General features: G+C 36.4%; 1 protein-coding gene across 1 annotated transcript; it reads left to right on the top strand.

Annotated features, from left to right (window-relative positions):
- The first annotated feature begins 1,551 nt into the window (after window positions 1-1,551).
- ppox (protoporphyrinogen oxidase) lies at window positions 1,552-13,079 on the top strand. The gene is made up of 13 exons (XM_084088492.1): window positions 1,552-1,664; window positions 2,458-2,566; window positions 3,352-3,486; window positions 4,835-4,950; window positions 5,030-5,162; window positions 5,325-5,469; window positions 5,844-6,037; window positions 6,168-6,231; window positions 6,547-6,665; window positions 9,026-9,139; window positions 10,508-10,657; window positions 12,473-12,515; window positions 12,605-13,079. Exons 2-13 carry the CDS (start codon window positions 2,480-2,482, stop codon window positions 12,736-12,738), a joined length of 1,434 nt encoding a protein of 477 aa, XP_083944618.1. The 5' UTR covers window positions 1,552-1,664; window positions 2,458-2,479; the 3' UTR covers window positions 12,739-13,079.
- The last annotated feature ends 719 nt before the right edge of the window (window positions 13,080-13,798 follow it).

Here is a 13,798-nt window from a genome sequence, read left to right on the forward strand (position 1 = left end):
ATTAACATCTCTTGTGAATTTATCATCAGCAGATTGTTTGGGAAAACCTTTTCTGCAAACAATAAATCAGCCTTTGAAACAGATCACCTCATGTTTTTGCACACGTGCACATTTTGTAATTTATAGTATGGCAAACAGGTTGAGAAAATGAATAAATGCTACCACATGTTTCACTGCAAACTTGACACACTAAAAGCATGCAAGAAAATACAGAAGACAATCCATGACAAATTTGTTTATGAAACTTAAAGGGATAATTCACCCAAAAATAAAAATTAGATAATTTAGCTCACCCTCAAGTTGTTCCAACCCTCTAGGCCTATACATTTTTTTCTTTTGCTGAACACAAAGGAAGATATTTTGAAGAATGTCTAAAATAGTTGATGGACCCCATTGACTTCCATAGTATTTCCCCCCATACTATGGAAGTCAGTGGGGTCCATCAACTGTTTGGTTACCCATATTCTTCTAAATATCTTCTTTTGTGTTCAGCAGAAGAAAGAAACTCATACAGGTTTGGAACAACTTAAATTGAGTAAATGATGACAGATTATTCATTTTTGGATAAACTATCCCTTTAAGAGAGCTTAACATGATATAATTAAAACTCAAAGCAGGTCCACTGCATGAGGACTTCATTTACCAACCCCCTTTCCGCATGCTTTCAAGACATGATCAATCTACCGAACCTGATCTCCGTTTAGGCTGAACTGATGTGGTTTTGGTAACATGGTCTGTAAAGTTCTTACAGAACCGAGTGTGAACAACGACGTGTGGTCAAAGCGGCCTCTGAAATACCGAAAGCAACAGGGCCGTCTCTTGAACTGCAGGGAGCTCCAGGGCACCTTTTGTGTCACATGGGATTAAATTAGCACGGTCCATTAGCTTCTCTGTGACACAAAGACACAATGACCTGCTAGTGAAACCTAATACACTCAGTGTCAGAGTTTTGGTTATCACACTTTTTTTTTTTCTTTTTTTTTTGTATTTCATAAATCACAGAAAACACTGATATTTTCCACAATATAGGCTAACTATTGACCATTTAATTATTAAAGTGTTAAGAAATAAGGTATTTGACCGAACCATCAAGGTGATAATCATCCACAGTCCACCATGATGCATATTGCACATGAACAAGGTCAAAATATATTTCCCAAATTTCTAAAAGACTAACATGCCTAGGTCACATTTCTCCCTAAAATCTAAAACAATATAAAATAATACATATTATCATAACAATTGTCATTGTTGTAATGCATCCATACATATTCTTTCTTATTCCATATACTAGATGACAAAAGAGACCATGCATGGTTTATATACCAATAATAGGCCATTGCCAATAGCCTATTTAATATATACTTAAACATATAGCTCTTTGGGTTTAAACGTAACAAATACGTTACACATCTGTGGCAGTCATTTGAACTTGAAACAATTACTATCCAAAGAAAATGCCGTGGTCTCTTTTGTCATCTAGTGGTTACTCCATTGCATGCTCGAGTATACAGGAAGTGCGGAAACCGGATGGGGCTTTTATTTTGAAACACTTGTTCTTTGTCCATCACTGTTGCCGCTGGCTTGACGCTTCATTCCTACTTTAGACCCTTGAGTCACTATGTAAAAGCAGAAGCCAAGCTTTCTAAATTACATAATTGCAGGTAAGAAGTGTTTTTTCCCAATTTTTTATGAATATAATTTACGTTTAATTTAGCATTCATTCTGGGTTTTAGGCAAACGTTTACACATTTTTTCACAGCAAATTCTATGGCAGCAAGGCAAGGAATGTTAAAGCATGTTAGAAAGTCTGCAAACATTGACTTTTATTTTGAATATGTCGCTTTCTTCTAAATAACTACAAGGATTATTTGCATGATGTTTTGCCGTATATCTGTTTTATAACTGTTATATGACTCGCTCTATATATTTATGTATGGATTGAGTTCAACTCTGACCAGTTGAACAGATAACGGCCAGTATGGAGAACACATTTTCTGCCCTCTTTTGTTTGAATATGATAAATGACCTTATCAGGGGCCGCCACCCTGTTACTCCCATCAGACCTCGACTCATGGCAGTGTACCCTTCTTAATCTTTCAACTGTCAGAGATGCATTCAATGTCCAATATGACCAAATGGCAGAATGTGCCTAAATTTGTGTGTTTTGTTTATTCTTGAATTATGAAAGGACAGGTTGCATGTTTAAGTAGGCTATAACAACATGTAGCTACTTACTATAGGGTTAGGGTAGGATTATGATTTGGTTGAGGGTTAGTTAGTTAGTTAGTTAGTTAGTTAGTTAGTTAGTTGCATGTAATTATGCATAATTATGCATTACTATGGTAAGTACATGTAACAAGGACACTGTAAAATAAAGTGTTACCCACTTCTATTTTATTTACTCATGGTCTTGCTGATATGTTGATCTATGGTCATTGGTTTGTCTTGTTGCAGGTGTGGGAGTGTTTGGAGCTGAATGCAGAAGATTGTAGCAGTGCTTGGTGGGGGGATTGGGGGTCTGTCAGCCTGTCATCATCTGAGCAAGAGTCCTAATGTCTCCAAGGTACAGTATCCCTGAATAATATGCTTAAAAACTTTAGCCAATCTACATTTGCACAACTGTTCAAAAAAAATTTTTTTAAATGTCTGAAAGGAGTCTCTTGTGCTCACAAAGGCTGCAAAAAAACATATATTGTGAATAAAAATATATATAGTGTAATATTGTGAAATATTGTTAAAATGTGAAATAACTTTGTTCTATTGTAATACATTTTAAAATGTAATTTATTCCTGTGATGGCAAAGCTGAATCCTCAGCATCATTACTCCAGGCTTTAGTGTCACATGATCCTTCAGAAATCATTCTAATATGATGATTTAATGCTCAAGCAACATTTATTATTATCAATGTTGAAAAGAGATGTGCTGCTTTTTTTGTATAAACGGATTCTTTTTTTTTTAATTCCTTGATTAATAAAAAGTTCAAAAGAACAGCATTTATTTTAAACAGAAATCTTTTGTAAAATTGGAAATTCCTTTACTGTCACTTTTAATTAATTCATTGTACTTGCTGAATAAACATTAATTTCTTTGAAAGATAAAATAAATCTCACTGACCTCAAACATTTGAACGGTAGGGTAGAAGATCACAGGCAAAACATGCTCTTCATTTGAAAATTTTTCCACTTCCCTGGTAGCCTGAGGACCTAGACCACTTGTGATTCTTGATGAAGCAATGACGGTCATTGCTGCTAAAGCTGCTTTTAATGTGATGATTTGATTCAGTAGATCTGCTTTCATTGGTACATTCAACATGAAGTTCAGCACACATGTAACCACTGTGTTGTAGATGGTGCTCCTGGAGGAATCTGGGAGATGTGGGGGTTGGTTGAGCTCCATGCGGAGGGATGACGGGGCGGTGTTCGAGCATGGACCACGAGGGGTGCGACCTGCAGGGGCTGTCGGCCAGAACACTTTGAATATGGTATGCATATGTGAACTTAAGTACATGGAAAAATCTATGTAAAGCTATGTGAAAGTTGACACACATTTACATAGTCATTTATTTTCGTATTGCAATTCACATGATCACATGCATTTAATCCCCGATATTATAATTGGTATGTAAAACCAATTATTGTGTTGTACGTAAAAATTACTGTTGCTCACAACCTCTCATGGCTTATTTTAAAATGGGGAGGCAACAGCAATATTATAAAAGACCAATGTTCAATAGTTACATTTATTTATTATAATAATAATAACGTATGATTTTGCTAAATTAAACTGTGCATTCATTTTGAATCAGCTTCATGCAAGAATTGAGTCAGAATTAAGAATTGAGTCATTTACTTATTATTTTGATATAATGTTGGTCTTGGCCATTGTTATTGTTGTTTCTTTGCACGGCCACAAGAGGGCCACCATACATTTACATTGCAGATACAGTGTTATTTTAGTTTTTTTTTATAGTTTAATTCATATTTTGACTCAATATTTATATTTATGAATATTTATATTTTATTTTATTTCAGCTGCATGTCAATTAACAGAAATGTTTTTAATATTTTTCGTTTTAGTTAACGATAATAATCCAGTTCTTAAGTGAATTACTGTACACATGAAGAACATCAATTTGTTGTTAAAGCCAACAATATTTGAAGTACATAATGCCAAGATTTAATAGTAAACAAGAGAAGTAAACTTGCTTGAGCAGATGTGTAATGCAAAAAAGGCTGCATTTATTTGATCAAAAGTACAGCAAAAAACAAAAATATTGTGAAATATTATTACAATTTAATATATTATAAAGTGTAATTTACTCATGTGATGTCAAAGCTGAATTTTCCTTCAGAAATTCTAATATACTGATTTGCTGAAAGAGACATTTCTTATTATTATCATCAATATTGTAAACAGTTGTGCTGCTCAATTTTTGTGGAAAATGTGATGCATTTTTTTCAGGATTCTTTGATGAATAGAAAGTTCAAAAGAACAGCATTTATTTGAAATAATAATCTTTTGAAACATTATAAATGTCTTTACTGTCACATTTGTCACGTTAGACTATACCTTTGCTATAAGACAATTCTATCTCCGTTTATTCCTAATATTATTAAAATTTTCTTGCATATGCATCATCTTTTCTGATTTACTTGAAGTACTTTGAGGAAGTGTGCAAATTGCATTCCGGGAGACAGAAAAGGCTGTTAAATCTAAGTAACAGCCAATGAAATGCAGTATTTACAATATACCTTTCTGCAGGACGCTACGGATGAATGCTCATATTTATGGAGGATGAACACTGTTCTAGTTAATGTTTTCTTGTGCAGGTCTCTGAGTTGGGTCTCGAGTCTGAAATCCTGCCAATTACGAAGGATCATGTGGCGTCTAAGAACCGCTTCTTGTATGTGAAGGGACAGCTGCACAAGATGCCATCAGGACCTGGGTGAGAGAAAAGTCCACCGTTCGTACAGTTACCTATTTAAAGTCATACATATTTCTCATCTTGTTCTCCTTTCCTCCAGTGGGGTTTTCCGCACCATCCCTCCTTTCTCTCGTCCCATAATTCAGAGCGTTCTGAAGGAGATACTGATCAGTAAAGGGAAAGAGGAGGACGAATCCGTGCATGCGTTTGTGTCCAGACGACTGGGTTCTGAGGTGAGAACAAGCGTAGAGGCACAATGACCTGTTAAACGATCCATCTCATCCTTGTGCTGTCCAACATTCTTCACTGCCACGGCAAATCAGTCTCAAATGTGTCGCGGCAGGAGAGAATCTGAAACCAATTCAACCCACCTGATTGTCTCTCTCTCTACGCAGATGGCAGATATAGCCATAGACAGCCTGTGTAGAGGAGTTTTTGCTGGAGACTGCAGAAAGTTGAGTGTACGGTCCTGTTTTCCACCTCTTTATAAAGCAGAGCAGTCTCGGGGCTCAATCGTGCTCGGCATGCTGATGGGTTCAGGTGAGCGCTTTAGGTGTAAACCTAGTGTTTACCTTTTATGCATTTTTTTGTTTCTTTCTTTCTTTTTATAATGCCACCATGCAATGCATAAACAGTTGTGCTGCTTAATGTTTATGTGCAAACCGGGCTCAATTTCTTTGATCAAAAGATATATATACTATTGATAATATATACTATAGGGTTGTCAGAAGTACCGACTTCGGTACCAAGTCGGTACTTTTGACAACACTACTATTTATATATATTATACAGCTATATATAAAATGCATGAAATGTTATATTTAATGGATTTTTATGTTAATTATAAAGGCATTTGTACAAATTTCATAGAAGAGGTTACCGAATAATGTTTGTTTTAATTCATGTTATGGAAGGAGGTGGTCCTGAAGTAGTCCCTTCAGACTTGGCAAAGAGAGCATCTAAAGAGTCCTGGACTCAGTGGTCTCTAAAGAGGGGCATGCAGACACTCCCAGAAGCCCTGGAGGACAAGCTGAGGATGCAAGAGCGAGTGGAAATTCATCATCATGCCAAAGTGAAGAGTCTGAACATGGACGGGGGAGGCTGGGAGGTGAGATGATGGCCCAACATGAAGCGTCTTATTCACTACGTAACATATTTTGACATTTAGCTAAGATGGTCTGACACTGTCTTGTAGTGCATTATTATTAGTGAGTGTGTTCTTAAACTTTTTTTTTTAGATTAAACTAGATGATGGGACTTCTTTGAAAGCTGATCATGTTATTTCTGCCCTGCCTGCATCAGGTAAATGCACTCATTTTACAGTGTTGAACTCCAATGTTTCCTATTCTGGTACACAAGAAGTTGTTCTTCATTTTAAGTCTAATTTAGTCAGTTTGTTTAGTGCATGATTTGGATCCTTAGATTGATTCAAACAAAAAAGTTGAATAGAAATGTTGACATTATTGTGCATTTTCTCACATTAAATTCAGACTGCAATCTTACAACAAATATAAAATGTGATTTATTTCAGTGTGGTGCTGTAAATGCACACACTGTGCTCTACTTAGTCAATTTATTGAAAGTAGTTATTTAAAGCAATTTCTATATGTTCACCAGCTTTGGCGTCTGTATTGCCCCCTGCTTCTCATCCCCTGTCGGAACAGCTGCGATCCATCGCTTCAGTTACTGTTGCCGTGGTGAATTTGGAATATGAAGGCTTCATCCTTCCTGTTACTGTAAGTCTTCACTCAGTGATTTTAAATGGAGACAAAAAGAGAGAACAGAGTAACAGCAGCTGCTTTTCCACTGTCAGGCCACACCGTTCCTTTCCGTGCCAATCCAGCTCAGCTGGTGCGGATATGGTTTTATTTTCCTCTGCGGGGCTGATAACAGAGCTCTTTGGAAAGTAATGCAAGAGTTTACAGCCGTAAACTACAACCGTGCTGAGAATTCCGAGCCGACAATGGTTTGTAATCATTGTGTGCTGAACCATGCTCAAGTGGAAATATAACTGGAACTGGGCCGAATGGTTGAAAAGTTGCTAGAGTGTAGACCCCTAGGCCAGTGGTTCACAAAGTTTTTATAGTTGTGTTAGGGGGGTAACAGCTTAATGACCCAGAACCAGGTATGATGAAAGAAGACCAGGAGTCGTGAGGTTCAATCAAATAGATACATATTTACTGAAGAATAGTTTGCAGTTTCATCGGCAGAGCCAGCGTCAAAGTCTCATGAGGAGGCTGCAAGCCAACTCTACCTTACACAAAATCTTACACCAATTACACCATTTCCAAGGGCATGCATTACATCATTGCTACTTCTGATTGGCTAAGAGAGCATAAAGTGTAAACAAATTTACACATATGGATAACCATGAGGGCATATCACCATTGGTCCAGATAATTGTCATCCGATTCCAAGATTTAGTCCTGTAGTGACCTCGGAGGTCAGGGAAAGGCGTCTCTGGGTCTGTGGTCACATAGCGAAGTGTTTCATAACTCCTATACAAGACCTGCACCGAAAATCCAACACACACACAAAGCATTAGAGAATCACAGTATCTTCGAGGTTGGAGAGGGCCTGAGCTCATTATCATCAGAACAGACAACCAAAACAGGCTGATAAAACATTCCCTCCTCAGGAAGAAGTGCAGATAATATTCATTTTATTCATTAAAGAAATACATGTAGTACAATTCTATAAATCAATCAGGTAAGTCACGTAGAGTTTGACCCCTGGAACCTTAACTAGTCAGCTAGAACAGATATATAGTCTACACATTGTGAGGGTCTTCTTCAGACCCGACCTCTTCTGGTAGCTGTTTTCCACTACAAAAAGCCTGTTTTTATAACCCTAACCCAAAGATTAGTCACAGACATCAGAATGCACCTAGAAAGAAACTGAAGAAACACTCACAGCAACAGGTGGTTAAAAGTATATGAATCACTCATTGACTATAGAAATGATTATGTAAAAATGCTTATACTTGATTATTAATTTTTATAGGAATAATGTAAGCACTCAGAAGGATATATATTTATATATTGAAGAGACAAGGGATTCTGACCCCAACCCTTCAGTTGCATACCCCCTCTCTTCCCTCACTTAGGCTGCCGTCACACCTTTTCCATAAAGGGACAATATTTTCCCCCTTAAATTGATTTTTTTTAGGTGCATTTTTAATGCATAGTTTTTCTAACCCTATTAAATGTACGTCATGTTTTGTCAAATTCTTAAAATTCCTTTAATTTAATTATTAATATAATAAATAAAGCATTGAATTAAACTAAATCAATCATTTCAATCATTGCACTGCAGTGGCACAAGCACTATTTACACACTGTTTATTCCTGCTCAGACGTGGCATGAATTCAGTTACAATGTAGAGAAATATGAGGTTGTATGAATGACTGAATAGCAGCAAGAATGCATTTTTCCCCAAGAATTATATTTTTTATATTCTTGCTACTATAATATATTATCAACTTTAAAAACAAGAACTCACACAGGGTATGCTTTTGTATCGAAGAGAGTTTGAGTCTTAAATCGGTCTCTATGCACTGCACAGTCTGTGTCTATATTTGTTCGTCATGCTAGTAAGTGCTAAATCCCCACTTTTACAGAGATACATTTGCTGAGAACGGCAGTAATGTAGAGCAATTTGCAAAGGCAGCCTATCATATGCACGCTGCTTGTGTGGATGCAGTCAGGTTTGACCGCAAAAGATGAGGTAATTTGATTGGATGTCATGAATTTGACCTTTTACAGCACTACCATTTTCCTGTTTTTACATTAGAAGTAGCGTTTTGCCTGTTAGAAATGCATGCTCGGTTTTATTATTTTAAGGTGGGGCAGAATTAAACAAATGGCAAATCTAATTTGTTCGCTTACCCCCCTGTCACCTCGTGTTCCCCAGTTCGGGAACCACTGCCCTAGACCATTAAATGCTCAAGTCTGCTTGTTTTGTTCAGTTCATTTTCTCATTGCCTGGAAGATCTTTCCTAACTGCACTGTACAAACATCAAAGCACTTTATGTATGTGTGGGCATTATTAATAATGATTGTGTATGTAAATGTGCACATGCTCTGAATATTTCAGGGCTTTGGACATTTGGTGCCTTCCTCAGAAGATCCAGGTCTGTTAGGGGTGGTGTACGACTCTGTTCCCTTTCCACAACACAATCAGAGTGGAAAACCGACCACTAGGCTGACGGTGAGACTGACCACTCATAAATATTAACCCTCAAAGGTTTGGGATCAGTAAGGTTTTTTTGAATGAAATTAGTACTTTTATTCAGCAAAGACTTTTACATTGTTACAAAAGATTTCTATTTCAAGTAAATGCAGTTTTTTGGTACTTATTGTTCATGAAAGAAGCATATTAGAATGACTGTAATCATATTTTTTCTTTGTATTTTTGATCAAATAAATGTAGCCTGGTGAGCATTAAAGGCTTCTTTCAAAAACAAAAAAAAATCTTACCCACCCCAATCTTTGAATGGTAGTGTATATTGCACATTATACACATAAATATCACATAATTTGAGAATATGATTTTTTTTATCTTTACATTTTTAAAGCTTTAAGCTGTAAATATTTTTTTTAATAAAATATTTTATTACATTTTATTATAAAATTGAAGTTATACATTTAAATGGGGACAAGGCTAGAAAATAGAAATCTGGTGAATATTTAACAGTGAATATTTAGGTGAATATTTAACAGTATAGGAAATGAACATGATAACCTAAAGGTCTGATCGGCTCTGGAGAGATGCGTCTATAAACAGATACTCGAACAGTGATTTGTGAGGCCCTGTTTACACCTGGTATTAAGATGTGTTTTGGTCGATCGGACGACACTAAACACGGGTGTAAACGGTGTCTAAAACGCTTTGATCTTGTTCAATTTAACCACTTTTTCGTGAGCTTATTTCATCCATTAGGTCGAAAGATGTGAAAAAGCCCTTACATTAATATTCGCCTATAGACCCTCCCCTCGAAGACATCAGGACAGAAGTGGTTGAAAGTGGACAAAATAGAAGGATTAAACTCCAGGTGTAAACGGGAATGTGTCCCCCTCATCTACTTGTGATCCGATTGACCAAAACGCATCTTAATACCAGGTGTAAACAGGGCCTGAGTCAGGAATTCTTCTCCCGTCTCCTATCAGGAACATTTTACATGCGGAAATAAAAATAGCCTTCAGTGCTCTGTGGTACTCACAACAAAAAATGCTATTGCATTATTCATTTCTCCCCCACTTAAATCATTATTCATTTAAAAGTTAGATGTCCTTTGCTTAGAACATGTTGTTTTTCCTGTGCTTGAAAACATCTGTATAGTCGAGAGGTCATAAACGTACAGGAACTGAGTGCCATTAGAGGAGCTGAAATATGCTTTGAGCAGTGTTAGCATCCTGAATAACATAATGCAACTCCCTCCGGCTGTGAGATCAGTCCCGTGAGTTGATGTTATGTGGACGATTCCAGCTGTTATCATCACAGAAGCCATTTCTGTGAATGATGTTATTTTCTGTTGTAATTACTGTGCTCTAGCTGTTTGTGTGTGTTTGCTTGAAGGTGATGATGGGGGGAGCGTGGTTTGAGCAGACGTTTGGTAGTCCTGATTCAGTGACGGAGCAGAAGCTGTTGGATCGAGCCACCCAGGCCGTGACCTCTCACCTGGGCGTAACCTCACAACCTGTATGGAGCTTTGTTGCTTTACTCAAGGTGAGACTGTATGTTGAAAAAATGCAATAAGCCATTGAAGCTGTGCATTACAGTGATATTACCACTGGTAACGGGTCTTCTATGCAAAGTGCATAAAGCCCCATTTGCCTTGGTCAAAGCTATATGAGTAGCTTATAGCTATTATAAAATGGAGGCAAATATGAAGTAAAAAAAAACATAAATGTAAATATTTATAAATGAATCAAGAGCGTGAATCTATATATATATATATATATATATATATATATATATATATATATATATATATATATATATATATATATACAGTTTCTCTAACCCTAATTGATGGAGTGTGTAGTTTTTCATTTCTCAAACAACCATGTAGGAACAAGATACATCATTTGCATATTCCAGGATGACAATGTCAAGATTCATCATGGTTGGGAGAAAGCATGAAGAATCATTTTCACACATGAATTGGCACCTCTGAGTCCAGATATATGTATGTCTGTATGTATATAGTGAAAATGATTCTTCATGTTCCCTCCCAACCATGATGAATCTTGACATTTTCATCCTGGAATATGCAAATGATGTATCTTGTTCCTACATGGTTGTTTGAGAAATGAAAAGCTACACACTCCATCAATTCGGGTTAAATGAACTGTTCACAAATATATAACATGTTAGAAACATAATAATCACTGCAATATTTATCCAGTCCAATTTTTTTTTTTATTCACTTGAAAATACTATTTCAGTCTTTCTGCTTCAAAATGTCACATTTAATTCAATGTGAAACTTAACCATTTCTTTTTAATAACAAAATGTAGCATTTTCTGTGTGAAAACCACATTTTTCCAGTGAGTGAATATATCTGTAAACATATCATTGAGTTGATCATTGCTATTATGAAATGGTGGCAAATATGAAATAAAAAAAGTCAATTTTCAATAAATATTAATAATAATAACAATATTACTAATAATAATAATTTTGTTTTAATATATTTGTATATAAAAACTTTTGCTTAAGGAACACATCATGGAAAACAAAACTTGTCTTGCTCTTTTGAATACAAAAATGGCCAGTGCACTTCTCTGGGTCAGAGAAAGGGTATAAAATGCTCATGTAAAACTAATTTAGACTGTTTTTGGAAGGCATCTTGGAAGAAAAATTAAATTGCTATAAAAGTGTAGAAATATGACCCCATTGATTCACATTCATTTGAAGAAAGGCCAAAAGTTTTTTTACTATCCAAGCTCTCCTTTGTGTCAGCCATGCATAGCAATAGCTTTATGGAGCTCACAGCCACCAGATGCCCTCAGTCGTCCCTCTGGGGTTCAGTTCTGACATAAATCAAGGCAGATGGTCCATTTCTTTAAAGATTACTCCTGCCCTCCATCTCTCTGTGTGGTTCAGGGAGTTCAGTGAGCAGAACAGAAGCGAGCGCTGCTGTGGCGGGAGGGCTCCGAGAGGGTCACTGGTTTTCAGGCCGGAGATGACAGACTGTCGTAGGGTGGGGTGAGAGGAGCAACTAGCTCCTCTGCTTCATTTCTGACTGACTTATTCCTAATTATATGGTCATGGAGCAAGAAGAAAATTTTCACCTTATTGCGCCCACTCTCACATTTTTTCATGCTACATTGTCTCGATGTCTTTTGAACAGTTTAATTACCCTTATACACTCTCACAGAGACTAGAGATATTCAGACTGCTACTTTATCTGGAATCTCATATCTAGAAGATATTCATCTTCTTGATGAAAGAATGTCATTTATTTTGTGTATTTTTTTTTTCCTGCTCTGTCATTCCTGTTATTAAATAATTTTATCATTGTGATTCTTTTTTCAGGACTGCATTCCGCAGTATCATTTAGGACACTGGAAACGACTTGGTAAGTTTATCAATCCCCCAAACTCATTCCACTATCTGTTCCCCGAGTCATGTAAATGAGGGTTGTTTGTGCCCATTTCTTATTTTCAGAAAAGATGAGGCAATACATCAGCAACCACAATCTGCCCCTTACACTGGCGGGAGCTTCCTACGATGGTGTCTCTGTCAATGATGTTATATTTAGTGGGAGGACTGCAGCTGAGGGTCTCGTGGGAAAAGTATGACTTTCTCTAACTTCATTTTGACAGAGTGAGATGCTTTTATTGAAGATTTTATGTTTTGATTGGCATTTTTTGTGATTTTTGGGAAGGATCTTGCCTTACTTGAACCCAGGATGGAAAATATACATCCAATTGTTTGAAAATGTAATATATTTCAAAAATCATTATTTATATAATTTGATATTAATTCTGTTTATCTTGTTTCCAGTAAAATAGAAATATTTAAATGTCATTAAAAGAGATACATTGATGAATACTTAACTCAAGATATTTTCTCTAAAAACAGTTTTTGCTTTCTTATTTTTTGTACTCCATTGTCTTTGTTAAACCTCCCTAAATTCTCATTTATGTTTAAAGGGGTCCTATTATGCTTCTTTTTTTTTTTCTTGATTTTGTTTATGGGTTGTACTAGAATATGCTTTCATGCTTTATTGTTCAAAAAACACATTATTTTTCACATATTTTGCATTATTACAGCACTTCTCTCCCCAGTCTGGCTCGAACACGCCGTTTAGAGTTCCTGTTTCAGTGAAGCCCCTCCTTCTGAAATATGAAATGTGCTGTGATTGGTTAGCTGGCCCAGTGTGTTGTGATTGGCACCGTGAGTTCAGGAAATGTCCCTCCCCTTACCATAACCGTGAGTTTCATCTGATCAGGTGTAAATATGAAGGATGCCATCAATTTCAAACCAATTCAGGCCTGAATCAGACTTAAGAATGTTAACAAATAATAGGATCGTACAGAACAGATTTAAAGCACGGGCTTTGCAAGCATGGATTTCACAGGACGTTTTAGAGTGGTATGTTTTTTGGGGGGGAATTTTCTTATACATTTAAGATACGATGTTATACACCATTTAATCATGATATTTGTCGGAAAACTATGGTGATACAAACAGTAATTGATCACAAAACCATGGTTAATTTTCCTAAGCGGTGAACAGCCTTACAAAAGCAAGAGCTTACAGAAGCTACAGTAAACATTATCAACACTAATGTTGGCTAGCAGGCAAGCGGAGCCAAACAGCTTTGCCCTTTGTTTATATCGTAGCAACAACATAAAA

The sequence above is a fragment of the Abramis brama genome (genome assembly GCF_963993115.1).
Source record: "Abramis brama genome assembly, chromosome: 17".
Classification (NCBI taxonomy): Eukaryota; Metazoa; Chordata; class Actinopteri; order Cypriniformes; family Leuciscidae; genus Abramis; species Abramis brama.

Bases quoted from the DNA above. Each gene is read 5' to 3' on its own strand.
- ppox (XM_084088492.1), top strand. From the start codon at position 2,480: ATGCAGAAGATTGTAGCAGTGCTTGGTGGGGGGATTGGGGGTCTGTCA. The intron at 6,038-6,167 runs GTGAGATGATGG...TTTTTTTTTTAG, and splicing joins TGGACGGGGGAGGCTGGGAG to ATTAAACTAGATGATGGGAC. The intron at 6,666-9,025 runs GTAAGTCTTCAC...TGAATATTTCAG, and splicing joins GCTTCATCCTTCCTGTTACT to GGCTTTGGACATTTGGTGCC.